The 13,926-nt window shown below is 33.9% G+C and overlaps 1 protein-coding gene across 3 annotated transcripts in view; it reads left to right on the top strand.

Moving 5' to 3' along the window:
• ABCD3 (ATP binding cassette subfamily D member 3) overlaps nt 1-13,926 on the top strand; it is a 176,920-nt gene that overhangs the window by 135,720 nt on the left and 27,274 nt on the right. For all 3 annotated transcript variants that reach the window (XM_061183856.1, XM_061183854.1, XM_061183855.1), the window contains 9 exons: nt 1,911-1,980; nt 3,375-3,472; nt 3,832-3,955; nt 6,153-6,209; nt 8,156-8,298; nt 10,973-11,042; nt 13,320-13,389; nt 13,481-13,578; nt 13,691-13,782. In XM_061183856.1, the coding sequence (XP_061039839.1) occupies nt 1,911-1,980; nt 3,375-3,472; nt 3,832-3,955; nt 6,153-6,209; nt 8,156-8,298; nt 10,973-11,042; nt 13,320-13,389; nt 13,481-13,578; nt 13,691-13,782 (822 nt within the window). The remainder of the gene's footprint in view (nt 1-1,910; nt 1,981-3,374; nt 3,473-3,831; nt 3,956-6,152; nt 6,210-8,155; nt 8,299-10,972; nt 11,043-13,319; nt 13,390-13,480; nt 13,579-13,690; nt 13,783-13,926) is intronic.

The following is a 13,926-nucleotide window of genomic DNA, read 5'->3' as shown; positions in this document are numbered from 1 at the left end:
ACTTTCCCCGCACACACTTTTAGCCCATATGCTTTGCAGATATCTCTGGTCATAGCTCTATTCTAGGAGCAGGCCCTTTTATCTAAATTCTTTAGGCAGCTAAGGGGGAGGCAAAAAGAAAGACTTCCTGAGGCTTCTGTTTCTTAAAAATAATCAGCCTAAAGTAATCCTTATGCCAAAGAAACATATTTTGGGGTGGCAAAGTTTGTTCCCCTATATTGCCGTATGTAATCATAAATATATATTTTATTTTTAACCACTTGGCTATAAATAGCATTTTAAAGTTACCAAACTATCTTAAGATTCCTGTATGTTTTAGAAGTAACTATGATTGGGACTACTCTAAAATTACTTTATTGATGATTATTTTTCTTTTGCAGCGGAATAATAAGCAGAAATAAAGCTTTATTCAAGAAACCATTTTTTAAATTTGTAGCTGCTACTCCAGTGGTAAACCATTGCTGAATGATGGCATGTGCTTTACCAAAGTTTGATAATCTTGTGTGTTTCACAGCTTGGGCAGCACTAAAGCACTTTGGTTTTACGTACAGTTTGGTTCAAATAATTTTAATTTAAACCTCTAAACTTTTGTACTTAATTGCTTTTCGTCTCTAATATTCTTATTGCTGTAAACAACATTTTTATGTGGCTCTATTTTAACTTTTTTCTAGTTCAGCTTTAAAAAAAATTTTTTTTTTTACACTTTTTAGCAGCTATGTCAAAATTGGACTATTAATTTTTCTATCGGTCTAGAGTAACATTTCCCAAAGTATGTTCTTTGGAATCTTAGCTATGATGGAGGAAATGCTAGTGCTACAAAGCCCTCTCAGAGAGTTTTACAATGCATATTATACATTAGAGCTTTGAGAGGGCCTTTGGTAAAGGCATTTGTTAGCGTTAACTCAGGTTTTCCCAAATTTATTTGACCATGGAACTTTTTTGCTCTAAAAGATCAGTTCATATTACTTGGCATTATTCATCTACTCCCTCATAAAAAGCAAATTATTTATCAGTATGTATACCAGTCATTTTTTTGTGTAGAGCTAGGTTTGAATCATTTAGTGCATTGTTTTTCAAAATATGGTTAATTTACTTCTGGGAATATTAACATTATCTTTGCACTAGACCACAGACATTTGGTAGTCAGAGATCCTTTACTTATAATGCTATAATGGCTTTCTAGCTTTTTAAAAAAGTAGTGGAACCCTTTAAATAAGTTCTTAGTGGATATTTTAAAAACAGATAAATATTTAAAATAGATTAAAAATAGATAAAAGATCTGGTTTCATTGAAATCCCACTGCATCTTTTTTGGTAAAATTTTCTTAGGACCACAGTCAATCTCATTCTTAGCTGTTTTAGCTTTACAGTAGCAGAATTGAGTAGTTGCAACAGAGACCTTGTGGCCCACAAAGCTTAAAATGGTTGCTCTTGGCTCTTTATAGTAAGAATTTGCTCATCTGTCATTAGTCTGTCTCCTTGCCATTAGTTCATACAAAAGACAGGATGTTAAAATATTTAAAAGCAAACAAAGAAATAGTACTTTGTTTTATCCATAGTAATCCATTCCTGGGTCTATAAAGTTGTTAATTGTTTCATCATATAAAACCCCTTTTGTGACTGCTTAAGTATAAGCCTGCTGTTTAATTACCATTTTTACGAAGGAAAGAACTAGCTATCATTCTTATTTAATTTTGCCGTTTGTAGAGTGATTTCCAAGCAAGCTGTTTAAAATGACAGAATTTCAAAAGTTAATGTTTTTGTAAGAAAATGTTTTTAGCATCTTTTTTCTTATTGATTCATTTGATTCAATGAAAATTTCCAAAAATAGTTTTAGAGATTTAGAGAGGTTTTCTTAGTGTTAAATATTGCTTCTTTTGCAACTAATGCATTGCATGTGGTGGTTTGCAGTGGTATCATTGGTCGTAGCAGAAAAGATTTCAAGAAATACTTATTCAACTTCATCGCTGCCATGCCTCTCGTAAGTGTTAATTCTTTAAAAATTTTTACATAGGGAAAAAAATTGCATCTTACTGAAATCTTTTAGGATTTTTACTTATTAAGTTCTTTGAAGATTTATATACTAAGTTTTTTCAAGTTTAGTTTTGTAACTTATAGTGGAGTTTTTCAGTGCGCAAACCTTTACACTAGATAGAAAAATTTAAAGGAATTATGTTTGGATCAGTTTCTTTGCATACATATGTAGGTGTATACAAGTGTAGATGATTTTTTCTTTGACCATTAGGCCAGGGTTTCTCAAATATTTAGTAACATCCAACTAGATGGAAGTAGTACCCCTACCCCAGTTGTGACAACAAAAAAAATGTCTTCAGTGTCTCCAAACATTGCCAAGTGGCCTGTGGGGGGCTAAGGTGAGGTTGTGGGGCAGTGAGCTGAGGACAGAAATCCTGGGTGAGAATCATTGCTGTAGGCCATAAACTGTTACAGTAACTCGAACCACTAATGTAATGTAATTTAGTTGGAATTTATTGTCCAAATTTACTAAAAATAAACGTAAGTGGTCCAAATCATAAGTAATTTTCTTAGCTTGAGTCTTATCTTTATTCTATTTTATCGGCATGATAAGAATTTTAGTATTGTATGTGTGGGAGTAAAAGGGAGGAGCTTGATTATACAACTTAATTAATTAGAACATATGTCAGATTTAATAAAGCTTGAGGATAGACATACATGGAAGACCTTTTAAAATAGAAAACTGAGAAAAGCAGCATTGATGTCAATCAAAGATGGAGATTCAGAAGAAGACCAATGTTTTCTTGAGAAAATTTTTATATAAATGTGACCTCAGAACTATGGAAGAATTAATTTTAATATAATGGTGGAAAAGAGTAGTAAAGTTGACTCCAGAAATAATCTAGACGATGGCATTAGTTGGTATAAAACTTGTAGTAATTTTTTTAACAAATGCAAATACAGTGGGTATAGAGTTCCGTTGTCTAGGGTTGTAGTGCTGGTAGCAGGAAAGAGAAGATATACTAAGCATAAATGTCAGTACTCCTAAAGTAAGTTCTTTACACTGGATAGAAAGGTGACAGATTTGCTCTTTGGCTTGTTTATATCCCCGCCCCCCCCCCCCAAAAAAAGGTAACAAGGTGCTTCTCATAATTAATAATATTAATATATTCTAAAATTAATTTCCAAGTAAAGGGTAATATAGCTAATTGCATTTGATTTAGCATGTTCTCTTTGTGTCTTTGGAGATGTTAAGTAAAACAGAACTGAATTATATCAATTTGTACTATCAGTTATAAAAAACTTATAGGATTTGGAGACAAAATCAATGATAGGGAAATAAATTATAATTTAGTAAGTAGAAATGAAGCAAAACCAATAATATGTGTTTGTTTGTTTTAGATTTCTCTGGTTAATAACTTCTTGAAGTTTGGGTTAAATGAGCTCAAACTGTGCTTCCGAGTAAGACTAACTAAGTACCTCTATGAGGAGTATCTCCAGTAAGTGATAACCTATTTTTATATTAAAAATACTTAAACAATAATACTTATGATATTGAGATGTAGAAGTTTTTCTTTTTTATTTGATATGTTTTTCAAGAGGATTGCTCTTAGACCCAGAAGCATATAGGGAAAGACATCAGCTATTTGGAATCTAATCCTGGCTCTTCCATTAACTGGCCAGTGATCCTTCTCCAGACTTGCATCTGCATCTCTAAAATAAATTAGGACAATCTTTAGGGCCCCTTCCAGCTCCAGATTTTTCTGTTTTCTATGAATTTGCACTACATAGTATAATGTGAATTTTTTTTGTTTTTAAAATCATTTGTTTTAAAGTCATCTTCTTATTGTTATTTTAGAACTTTCACATATTATAAAATGGGAAATCTGGACAACAGAATAGCTAATCCAGACCAGCTGCTTACACAAGATGTAGAAAAGTTTTGTAACAGTGTAGTTGATCTGTATTCAAATCTTAGTAAGGTAAGTTTTTCTATTTTTATTGTTGTTAATTTGCTTATTTTTGAATCTAAGCAAATTTATATGGAATTGATTTGATGCACATAACAGCAGCATATAAGTATTTAATGCTTTTATAAGAAAATTATAGAGTTGTTATAATAGTTTTAACTACAGTTACTTAATTTTTTGTATTATTGGTGTGAGGTGCTTTGGCCAAGAACTGAGAATTTAGTGTCTTATAAAGATTTTATAAGAACTTTGCAGGCTGATTTCAGTAAAACAACAGAAACTTGGATTTTTATCTCTTGACCTGTGTACTTCTGGCAGTTGTTAGAAATTCATGGTCTGTTTATTTTTAATTCCACATTCATAACCCTAGGCTAGGACATATTCCTGCCCAATTGTCTGCTTCAGTATCTCTAATAGATCATTTAAGTAATAGTCAAAAAATTTTCACAAGATATTAGTACATTTCAGTTTTTTCTAATTACTGTTTTTCCCCCCTTTCCAGAATATTGCCAAAGCTTTTGACTCTGACCTTAACTAGCTTTCTTCCTGCTGATTACGTCAGCTCTTACTTCCTCTTCTTATCTCACCACCCTTACAGTTTTTGCTGTGGCCTTCTCATTAAGGCATCTTCTTTGCCATTACCTCCTGCGTTGGCTAGCACATGTAGAGGGCATCTATAAGACTGTCTTCCCAGCATTTCCCCCGCCACTCTTCATCTTAGATGCCCCATTTCCCATCCAATCCACATGACTGCTCTTGGTTTGTGGTCGGAGCTTGTCTTAAACTGGACCATTTGTAGTATCTTGCCTCTGACCACAATTGATCCAAATATCCAGTCTTGAGATAAAAAACTATATACTACAAGGGGCTGGGTCACATTGTAAGAATAGGAATGCTCCCATTTCAACCATGTGGATGGAAGGAGGATAGGCAGTTCTAAGAAAAGCGATATGTATCCATAAGAACTTCACCTCTCTGGATAGGCCCACTGCTAGGATACCTTTTCACTTCATGCCAAACTTTGTTCTTTATTTAGCTCTCTTTAAGTCTTTACTGATCCAAACTCTAGAAACTCAGACAGCTGCAAATTGTTCAGTAATTCAGCTGCTTTCTTCCGTCCGCCCATCACCACATTTTAGTTTGTTCTGTGTGTGTGTGTAGGGGGGAGGTGCTGTATATAATATTTTTCATGTAATTCTGTAGACATTGTTGTGTGTTCTTTATTACATCTTGGCACTTGAGTAAGTCCATAGCTCAGGACTTGTCACAGCTGCAGTAAAGAAAAATATTATCAAATTAATTGATTGTAGTGGTGCTATATACTACAGTATATTTACTTTATAAAATATCTAATTGTTTGAACTCTGACTTAAATTGAGTCATTATTTTTGTCAGTAACTTAAGTGTACTTGAATTTTATATATCTAAGTATATGTCTAAATATATCTAACTTCTTGATAATTCATAAGACAAGAAACAAAAGGTTCATCTTAGTACAAGCCAATTAATAAACGAAGCCACCTATCCTAATATAGTCAGAAAGGGGTGGCTATGGACTTAAAGTAAATGAACACAGTTTGGGTTTCTTGAAAAACAGTTCAAAATATGTACAACTTTTGGTATGTCAGTTGAGTTGTCTCTGTGTGAGGAGCAGTACATTAATGAATTATTTTAGTTCTAGGAGCTTGAGTTTTAGGTCAGAAAATTAGATTCATAAGCTCACTCACCATATTTCAACATATAGATGTTGTGATAAAATCAGACAACGTTAAGAGCAGAAAGAGTCTCTCATTTTTCAGGTGAAGATATATAGAAACCAGAAAAGCTGTTAGTAGATTTGGGGTTAAAACTCAGGTCATTTTATTCAGTGTCTTTATACTACATTGAGAAATTGCTAAGTAAGTAATGGTTAATTATCACAGTAGAGCTACCTTAGTTGATGGAAAGTGGTAAATACTTTTCCCAGTTGATGGTCAGTAGACATTGGTCAGGCTGTCTCCATTTTGAGTTTCTTTAGAGTAAGAACTGTGTCTTTCATGTATTCATTGAGCTGCATACTGTTAGAGTACATTATACATAGTGGGAACTCTGCATGTTGACAATTATGTGTTAAATGTCGAATAGCACTTTGTATTTAACATGTTTATTAGCTATCAGTCTAGCAATCTAGTTCTTTTTAATTCTGAACCTTCTGATGTTTATTTTACAGCCATTTTTAGACATAGTTTTGTATATCTTCAAGTTAACGAGTGCAATAGGAGCTCAGGTAAGTTTACTTTTATTCTGTCTTGTAAATGGCTACAGTACTGTGCTGTGAATAGCTGGATGGTTTGTAAGAATTTTTATGTATCTCAAAGAATGTATTTTTTACAAGTGTACCTAATAAAGTCTGGTTATAAAATAATGCTGTACTAGAGATTTTTAAAGTTTCCTAATTTAGCTTTTTAATTTTCCTTAAGCCAGACACTTGGAAAATTTTTGTGGCTTTAATAAACAGAAGTGCTTAAACATTGAACATACATGTATTTATTGTTGCAAAGTAATGTCTAAAAAGAAATTTGGAGACAGCTATTTTACTATGAAATTTGAATGTTTAAATACTTTTAGAGTGGCCATAACAGTTTCAAGAATATTTTATAATAATATAAATGGTTGACTGTCCCATGAGCCTTATTAGGTGTCTCTCTAACATTTGTGTTAGTAAGAATGACCTTTATGTTCTGAGTATTCTCGTTGAAGTCTAACTTTAGTCATTTAATATGTAGTATTATTGTTATATATTTATAACAATCATACAGTAGTGTGGTTGTTTTATGTATATATGTACATGTGTATGTATATACTTTCTGTAGTTGATTAATAAATAATTTATGTAGTGATTTTTGTTCTCTTCCAAAACATTGGGGAAAGCAGTTTTTTATTTTAATTTTCTTGTCTATCTTCCTAACCTTTTGATATCCCGTAAGCCAGGTTTAATCATTCTTAAAACTTATTTTTACTGTAAACAAGTGAATAGGCTTAATGCCTCTTATCGGTATATTATAATATTTTGATGGTACTTATTACATGTTTATAATACTTAAGTATTATATTTATATTTAAATCTATCTCCATGTGTTCTTATTTTCTGATTTTGTATTTCTTAGGTAGAAACTATGTTTTAGTTATCTCTTTTGCCCATACTTCTAGTAATTGTTGAAATGCATTGAATCAATCATATTGAATTTAAAAATAATACACACTATATTCCATACACACTGTCTGAATAAAAAGATGAGTAAGACACAGTTGCTACTGAAGAGGGATTATGATCTGGTGAAAGGGTAGATATTCAAACAATTGTAATGCAGAGTGATAAGTCCAGTAATGGAAGTGTGGAAATGTATTTATTGTCCAGAAGAATTGGAGGTGATATTTGCGCTGCTTTGAGGATGATGAGTAGGCCTCCATTAGACATGTCAGGCTTGCCAGACATAAGAACAACTTCACTGAATGGCATGTTCAGGAAACAGTTATTTCAGTTTGGCAGAACATAGGATATATATGGGAATGAGGGAAGTACCTTCGATGAGCTTGGAAAGGCAAGCTTGAAGCTTCTCTCTTAGAAGGGTCAATGCGTGATGAGGTACTTTACCACATTAGAAAGTACGGCAGCTAGAAGCAACATGCAGGAGAAGGGAAAAGCAGATTGAGCTCATTTGGGGGAATTGAGCTTGAGGTTCTACAGAGTAGTAAGCTTCAGATGTATAGTAAGTATTTGGAAATAACATCTTGGATTCCTAAGAGTGATGGGATTAGAGGTATAAATTTGGGAGAAGGGAGTGAAAGAGGAAACCTCGGAGTATTAACATTCAAAGAGAAGGCGAAAAAGAGGTTTGCGAGTTATTGTGGAATTAAGAGAGTATCGAGAAGAGTTCCATCAGAAGAGTTTTAGGTGCTGTAAAAGAAAGAGTGAGGACTGCAATTAGGAGTTTTTAAGTGAGCAAATTTGGGAGAGCTGGGGAAAGAGTGGTGGGAGGAGGAGTAGATGAGTAGTAAAAACAAAGAAGACCCAGTGTGTAATTTCTCAGAAACAATTAAGGGAAAAAATTAGTCAAAAGAGTAATTTCTCTCAAAGTAACTGGAGTTAATTATAATAAATTGTGTGTGTTGCATTCAGTGAATTTATTATATCCTTGACCTTTGTATATCTTTCTCTCCCAATAATAACAGGGCCCAGCAAGCATGATGGCCTACTTGCTTGTTTCTGGGCTATTCCTAACTCGAATTAGAAGACCCATTGGTAAGATGACAATAACTGAGCAAAAGCTTGAAGGAGAGTATAGATACGTTAATTCTCGGCTCATCACAAACAGGTATGTACAAATGTATTAAATGTATTTGGCTGTACTAAAAATTCCTTTGTATGGATATTGAAGTCCTGTAAGCTGACTCCAAAAAGTCTAGTAACACTGTTACTGAAATTATGTCTGTGTGTATTTACTTCTTTTGAAAATATACATTATGAAGGATATCGGTTTTATAAAGTAGTAATCCTCTACGTTTCTAACCCTTTTTCTTGTGAACTGTTTAGTATCCCTGATTTACCTTTTCATGTCTTCTATTGACTAATTTTCTGTTAATTTTACTTTAAGCAAAGTCAAAAAACAATTTAAATTCAAATTTACTTCTTCAAAGAAAATTTTGTCTCAATTTATCCACAAATGTTTTTTGTTTGAGACTATATTTGGAATACTCAAAGTTAATTCAGTCTCATTGCATGTGTCTCTACCTATTTTCCAGACAGTTTAAAAATCCAAAGAAGGAAGAAGTATTGGGCATTGGAGCCAGCCTGACTAGTTTCAAAATCTACCTTCTCCACTTATCAGTTATATATGACTTTTGGCAAGTTATTTGTAGCCTCACTTTTCTTGTTTATGCTAGGTAGATAATATAGGGTTGTCATGAGGATTAAATATGAAATATATATAAAGCTTCCAGCACTGTTTTTAATATGTAGCAAGTGCTCAATACATTTTCTCACATATTGATGATCTGTCAACCTTAAGTCATTTTGAGGGTCCTAATATTTATTTACTACCCTGTTGGCATTACAGAATTATTTAGGAAATTATTCTTTTAACAGTTCCCTCTTCCTTTATTTCCTTGGATTGCTAAAATAGTACCAGTTCTAAATAGGGTTTTTGTGCTGTAGGGAGACAGAAGAATAGAAGGTTGAGTAGAGAGGTGATCTGCCAAGTGAATGAAAGATGGTATCAACTAGGATGCTTTCCATTGCAAGAAACAGAAAACCCTGACTCAGGTGGCTCCAACAATAAAGACATTTACTACTTCACATAAAAACTCTTAAAGATAGAGCAGTTCCAGGCGCAGCATGATTGGGGTGTCTGGGTCTTCTCTTGGCTCTGTCCTCCTCTGTATGTTACCCTTTTCCTCTGGCTAGTTCTTTTTGTGATCACAAAATGGCAAAAGCAGTTTTAGATCTCACCCTGCAAAAAGTCCAGAAACAAAAACAGGCCATTTCTGCTGTCTCTTTAAGAGAGCAAGGAAACTTCGCCAGAAGCCCCACAACAGACTTTCTTTCACATCTCATTGGCCAGAATTATCACTAAAGCAATTACAGCAAAGTGATTGGCTTAGACCATTGGGAACTATTCCCCTGTGGATGGGGTTGAGGCCGTTCCTCAACCATTTGGATGCATAGAAAAGGATAGAGAACTTTAAGAAAATTGGGGTTCTCTTAGGAAGAAGGACATGGAAGAGAATAGATGTTGGATAGGCAGTTGTCAGTATTCTGGGATGTTCTGTTCTTTCAGGTTTTAGGTTTAGGCTAAAACATTCAGGAGAAGTAGAATTATCACCTCATCTTTCTCCACTGACTTAAATGTGCAGAGGAGGTAAAAGGAAGTAAGAAAAGAAATTATAAGTATAGAATTGTGTTAAACTGGGATTCTGATACCCTGGGGCCCTGTATTATTGTGTAAAGGAAATTGTGAAAGGCAGGTCAAACACGAAACAACTTTATGGAAAGTTAATTTTACTTGAATGGGTTGAGGTAGGGGCTACCTTGTTTTATGATGGAAAAAAATACAGGTACATTTTGGACTAGAATATAAAACTCACATAAATTTTTAAGGGAAAAAAGAGACTTTAAAGAAATATTGGGTGTTTATTAAGGGCTGTTTTAACTGTGCCTTCTAGATGCCTATGTAAATCTTTACTTTCCTCTGCTGTAAGAGGTACTTTGCTGGGAGAGTTTACATTATACTGAATAGAGTGGAAAACTAGACTTTAGTGTCAGATATGAGTTATAATTTCAGCTATTTGACTTGCCAGCTCCATGACTTCTGCAAATTTAGTTAACTATATTTAACCTTTCTTCATCCATAAAATGACCCTTTTTTCCTAGTTAAGATCCTTGTGGTCCCTGTGTACCCATTCAAATCAGCTCAAAGAAAGAGGAGTTGTGAGGCTATGCTGGGGTTCCAAGAATAAGAACAACTGTTCAGTTAGGCCTCCTGGGAGCTGGCACTGTGAGGCAGGCAGGACTTAGTTTGCTTTTGTCTTTTAAAGGCTGTATGTCATGGCATCACTACCTTATTTTTTTTCTAACTGTTGTTTTCTCCTCTCCCTTCTGGTTAGATCTGTACTCAGTTTGTAGTAATGGCTGTCCTAGTCCTGCCTTCCTATATTTCATGGCAATTTCCTTCTTAATTCTTATTTCTCATTATATTTCTTATTTCTTTATTCACATTTCTGAGAATTAACCCAGCACATCTTTTCCAGCCAGGCTATATGTGGCATATGCAACATGTGTCGGTAGTGCAGTCTGTGATCCAGTCAGGTGTGTATTCCTGTGCTCTGATCAGTTGAGCTAGGTACAGATAGTGGCTTGAGATGTACCCAATAAGCTCATAGTCACAAAATGTCCAGTTATATACAAATATTCTATCATTAAATATGGTATTTCAGTTATTTTTCAGGCTTAGGTAACATTAAAATTAATTGCTAAATTATTTTCTTTAATAGTGAAGAAATTGCCTTTTACAATGGAAATAAAAGAGAAAAGCAGACAATCCACTCAGTCTTCCGAAAACTGGTAAGATAACATGTTGGAGGCTCATGTGTTTATGGAAAAAAAAATTGGGGGCCTTTGCCAAGATACATACATATACCTTTAATCTTTAAAATACTTATTTTTTAAATAACGAACTATGAAGAATTTTTATACTGTGTTTTCCTAAAAACTATCAAATCAGTGTATTAAGCTGCCCAACTATAAAAATGGGTAGGTTTTATTAAAATAATTGTCTGTACTTTTAAAGCGGTTACTTAGGAGTCTTATTTAGTGATAAATTTAGTGATTATTACAGAAAGAATTTGTTCCTGTAGCATTCGTGGAAATACTGTGAGCACAGTTCAGCAAACATTTTCTGTAATGGGCAAGATAATACATGTATATAGTTTAGGCTTTTCAGTCCGTATGGTCTCTGGTGCAACTGTTCAACTCTGCCACTCAAGAGTAGCCATATTCTATATGTAAATGAATGGATGTGGCTATGTTCTAATAAAACTTTATTTACAAAAATAAGTGACAGGCTGGATTTGAACTGTGGGCCATAGTTTGCTGACCCTTGATTTAGAATACAAACGTTGTTTCTTATGAAAACTATACCTTGGTTTTTATTTACTTGCCGCTTGGAAAATTTGAATTTAATTAATTTTATTGATTATTCATTCAAAAGATACGGAGCACCATCTAGGTGTCTGTGCTTGTCCAGGTGATTAGTGTGATAACAGTGGTGTGTGTGATGGGCCACATCCTCCCTTTAAGGAGCTTACATTTTAGTGGAAGTTTTTGAAATTAAATACATATTTGAGGTGATTTTTAAAGGTTAAAGAAGTTATTTGAAATTATTTCAGAAATTGAATTTTTGCCTTTTTTATATTTAACATGACTGAACTTTGATAGTATTCACTGATAAAATGCATTTAAGGTAATTTTCTAGGGGACTGCTGTTAACTAGTTTGCTCTTCATATGGCTTGCCCATGCTTATCCTTTAGATTTCAGCCCAAAAGTTAACACCTTTTTGAGGCCTTGTCTTCTCTGATGGCCTCCACCAGTTATTTTCCCATTTTAATGATCTGTTCCCCTAAAAGCATACACTGCAATTTATAATTATCTTGTTTGTTTACTAGTTTGTCTCTTTAATTAGTATGTGAATTCCATGAGCTCAGGGACCTTGTCTGCTTTATTCATTGTTGTATCTCCAACATTGAGCTCAGTATGTAACATCTGTCATTCATTGAATACATGTTCCAGCCATTGTTCTTTTACAGAAGATATTAAGAGCAAGCTACCCTGTACTCAGGAAATCCACGTTTTAGTGGGGGAGACAATAAACAAGTAAACAACTGGATATTTTACAATATATGATTTCAGGTTGTAGTGAATTTTGTGACCAAAAATAAAATGGAATAAAGTGGTAGAGTATGATGGGGGCTGTTGCCTAGCTATTTTAGGTAGGGGATGGCAAGAAAGTCTTTCTTGAAGTGGTGGCATTTTATCAGAAACTCATATGAAGTAAGGGTGTTAGTCACAGAATATAAATATCTAGGAAGACAGTAATCCTGGCAGAGGGAACAGCAGGAGGAAAGCCTTAAGGCAGAAGCATGTTTGAGGAACCAATATTTCTGGAGCTCAGTGAGAAAGAGCAAAGTAGAAGCAGATGAGATTTAAGATAGAGACCAGTGCTGGATCATGCAGGGCCTTGAGTAATATGATAGATGGAAAAGTCAAGAACATTAAAAATGCAGAATAAAATACATTTTTAGACTTGTAATTTTGAGATAATGCATGCTGAGATTAAAGCTACAGACTTGGGCTGTGCAGCATCATTAGCGCTTGGTTCAAATTGAGTGTAATATAATTCTTAGAGAAAGCACAGACCAGAGGTTTCCAATTAAGGCAAAGCATTGAGTGCTATTTCCAGACAGCTGGTATTTCACCTAAATTAGCTCATCTTTCTGTTCTTTTTGTTTTGATTATTGATCAATTTCAACATGTATGTATCTGACAATATTATGACTACAGTATCATTGTACTGTTACATGCAAGGGACACCACATTAATATTCTTTAAGTAGTTTCCATTCTGTTTGCATAAAAATGGTTTCATGAAGTATTTGTTTGGCACCTGTTCTGTGATCAGCATTGTGCTCAATGAACTGTGATGTATAATGTAATCAGAGATCACAGGCACTCAGTTAATATTTGTTGAATACAAAAATTATTTAGTTTCTTTTGTCCTCATGGTAGATTCATTTTTTTAATATACAGAAAAAATATATATTTTTTGTTTTTGCTTTCTGCCAGGTGGAGCACCTACATAATTTCATTTTGTTTCGGTTTTCTATGGGCTTCATTGATAGCATAATTGCCAAATGTAAGTATGCTTTAAAAGAGATAGTGGAATGGAATTTGTAAAGAAAGTGAAGTATTGTTGATGTTTTTAAGTCTTAACTGTTTTGTTTCAGATTTTGCCACTGTGGTTGGTTACGTAGTTGTCAGTCGTCCTTTTCTAGATTTGTCTCATCCTCGACATCTCAAAAGCTCACATTCAGAACTTCTGGAGGTAAAGTGGTAGTAGTAGTCATACTCAATTGAAATTTTAAATATAACAATAAAGAAAAGCTAGTTTTAATCTTAGAAATATAAGTGAAAACTAATATTTATTTCTATGTCAGGATTACTACCAAAGTGGAAGAATGCTTTTGCGAATGTCTCAAGCTCTGGGTCGAATAGTTTTGGCTGGCCGTGAAATGACAAGATTGGCTGGGTAAGTAAGATTAGTAATAATGAGCAATTGCAGATAATAATTTTTTTAATATATGTTATCCTTAATGATTGTGCCCAGTTGAGGTTGAGATGAGGGGCAGTGAAGCCCCATATTTCTTGCTCTTGCAAGCTGGTTTTGATGGAA

This window comes from Eubalaena glacialis, chromosome 3 (assembly GCF_028564815.1).
Source record: "Eubalaena glacialis isolate mEubGla1 chromosome 3, mEubGla1.1.hap2.+ XY, whole genome shotgun sequence".
NCBI lineage: Eukaryota > Metazoa > Chordata > Mammalia > Artiodactyla > Balaenidae > Eubalaena > Eubalaena glacialis.
This window is presented reverse-complemented; position numbering and strand designations above follow the sequence as displayed.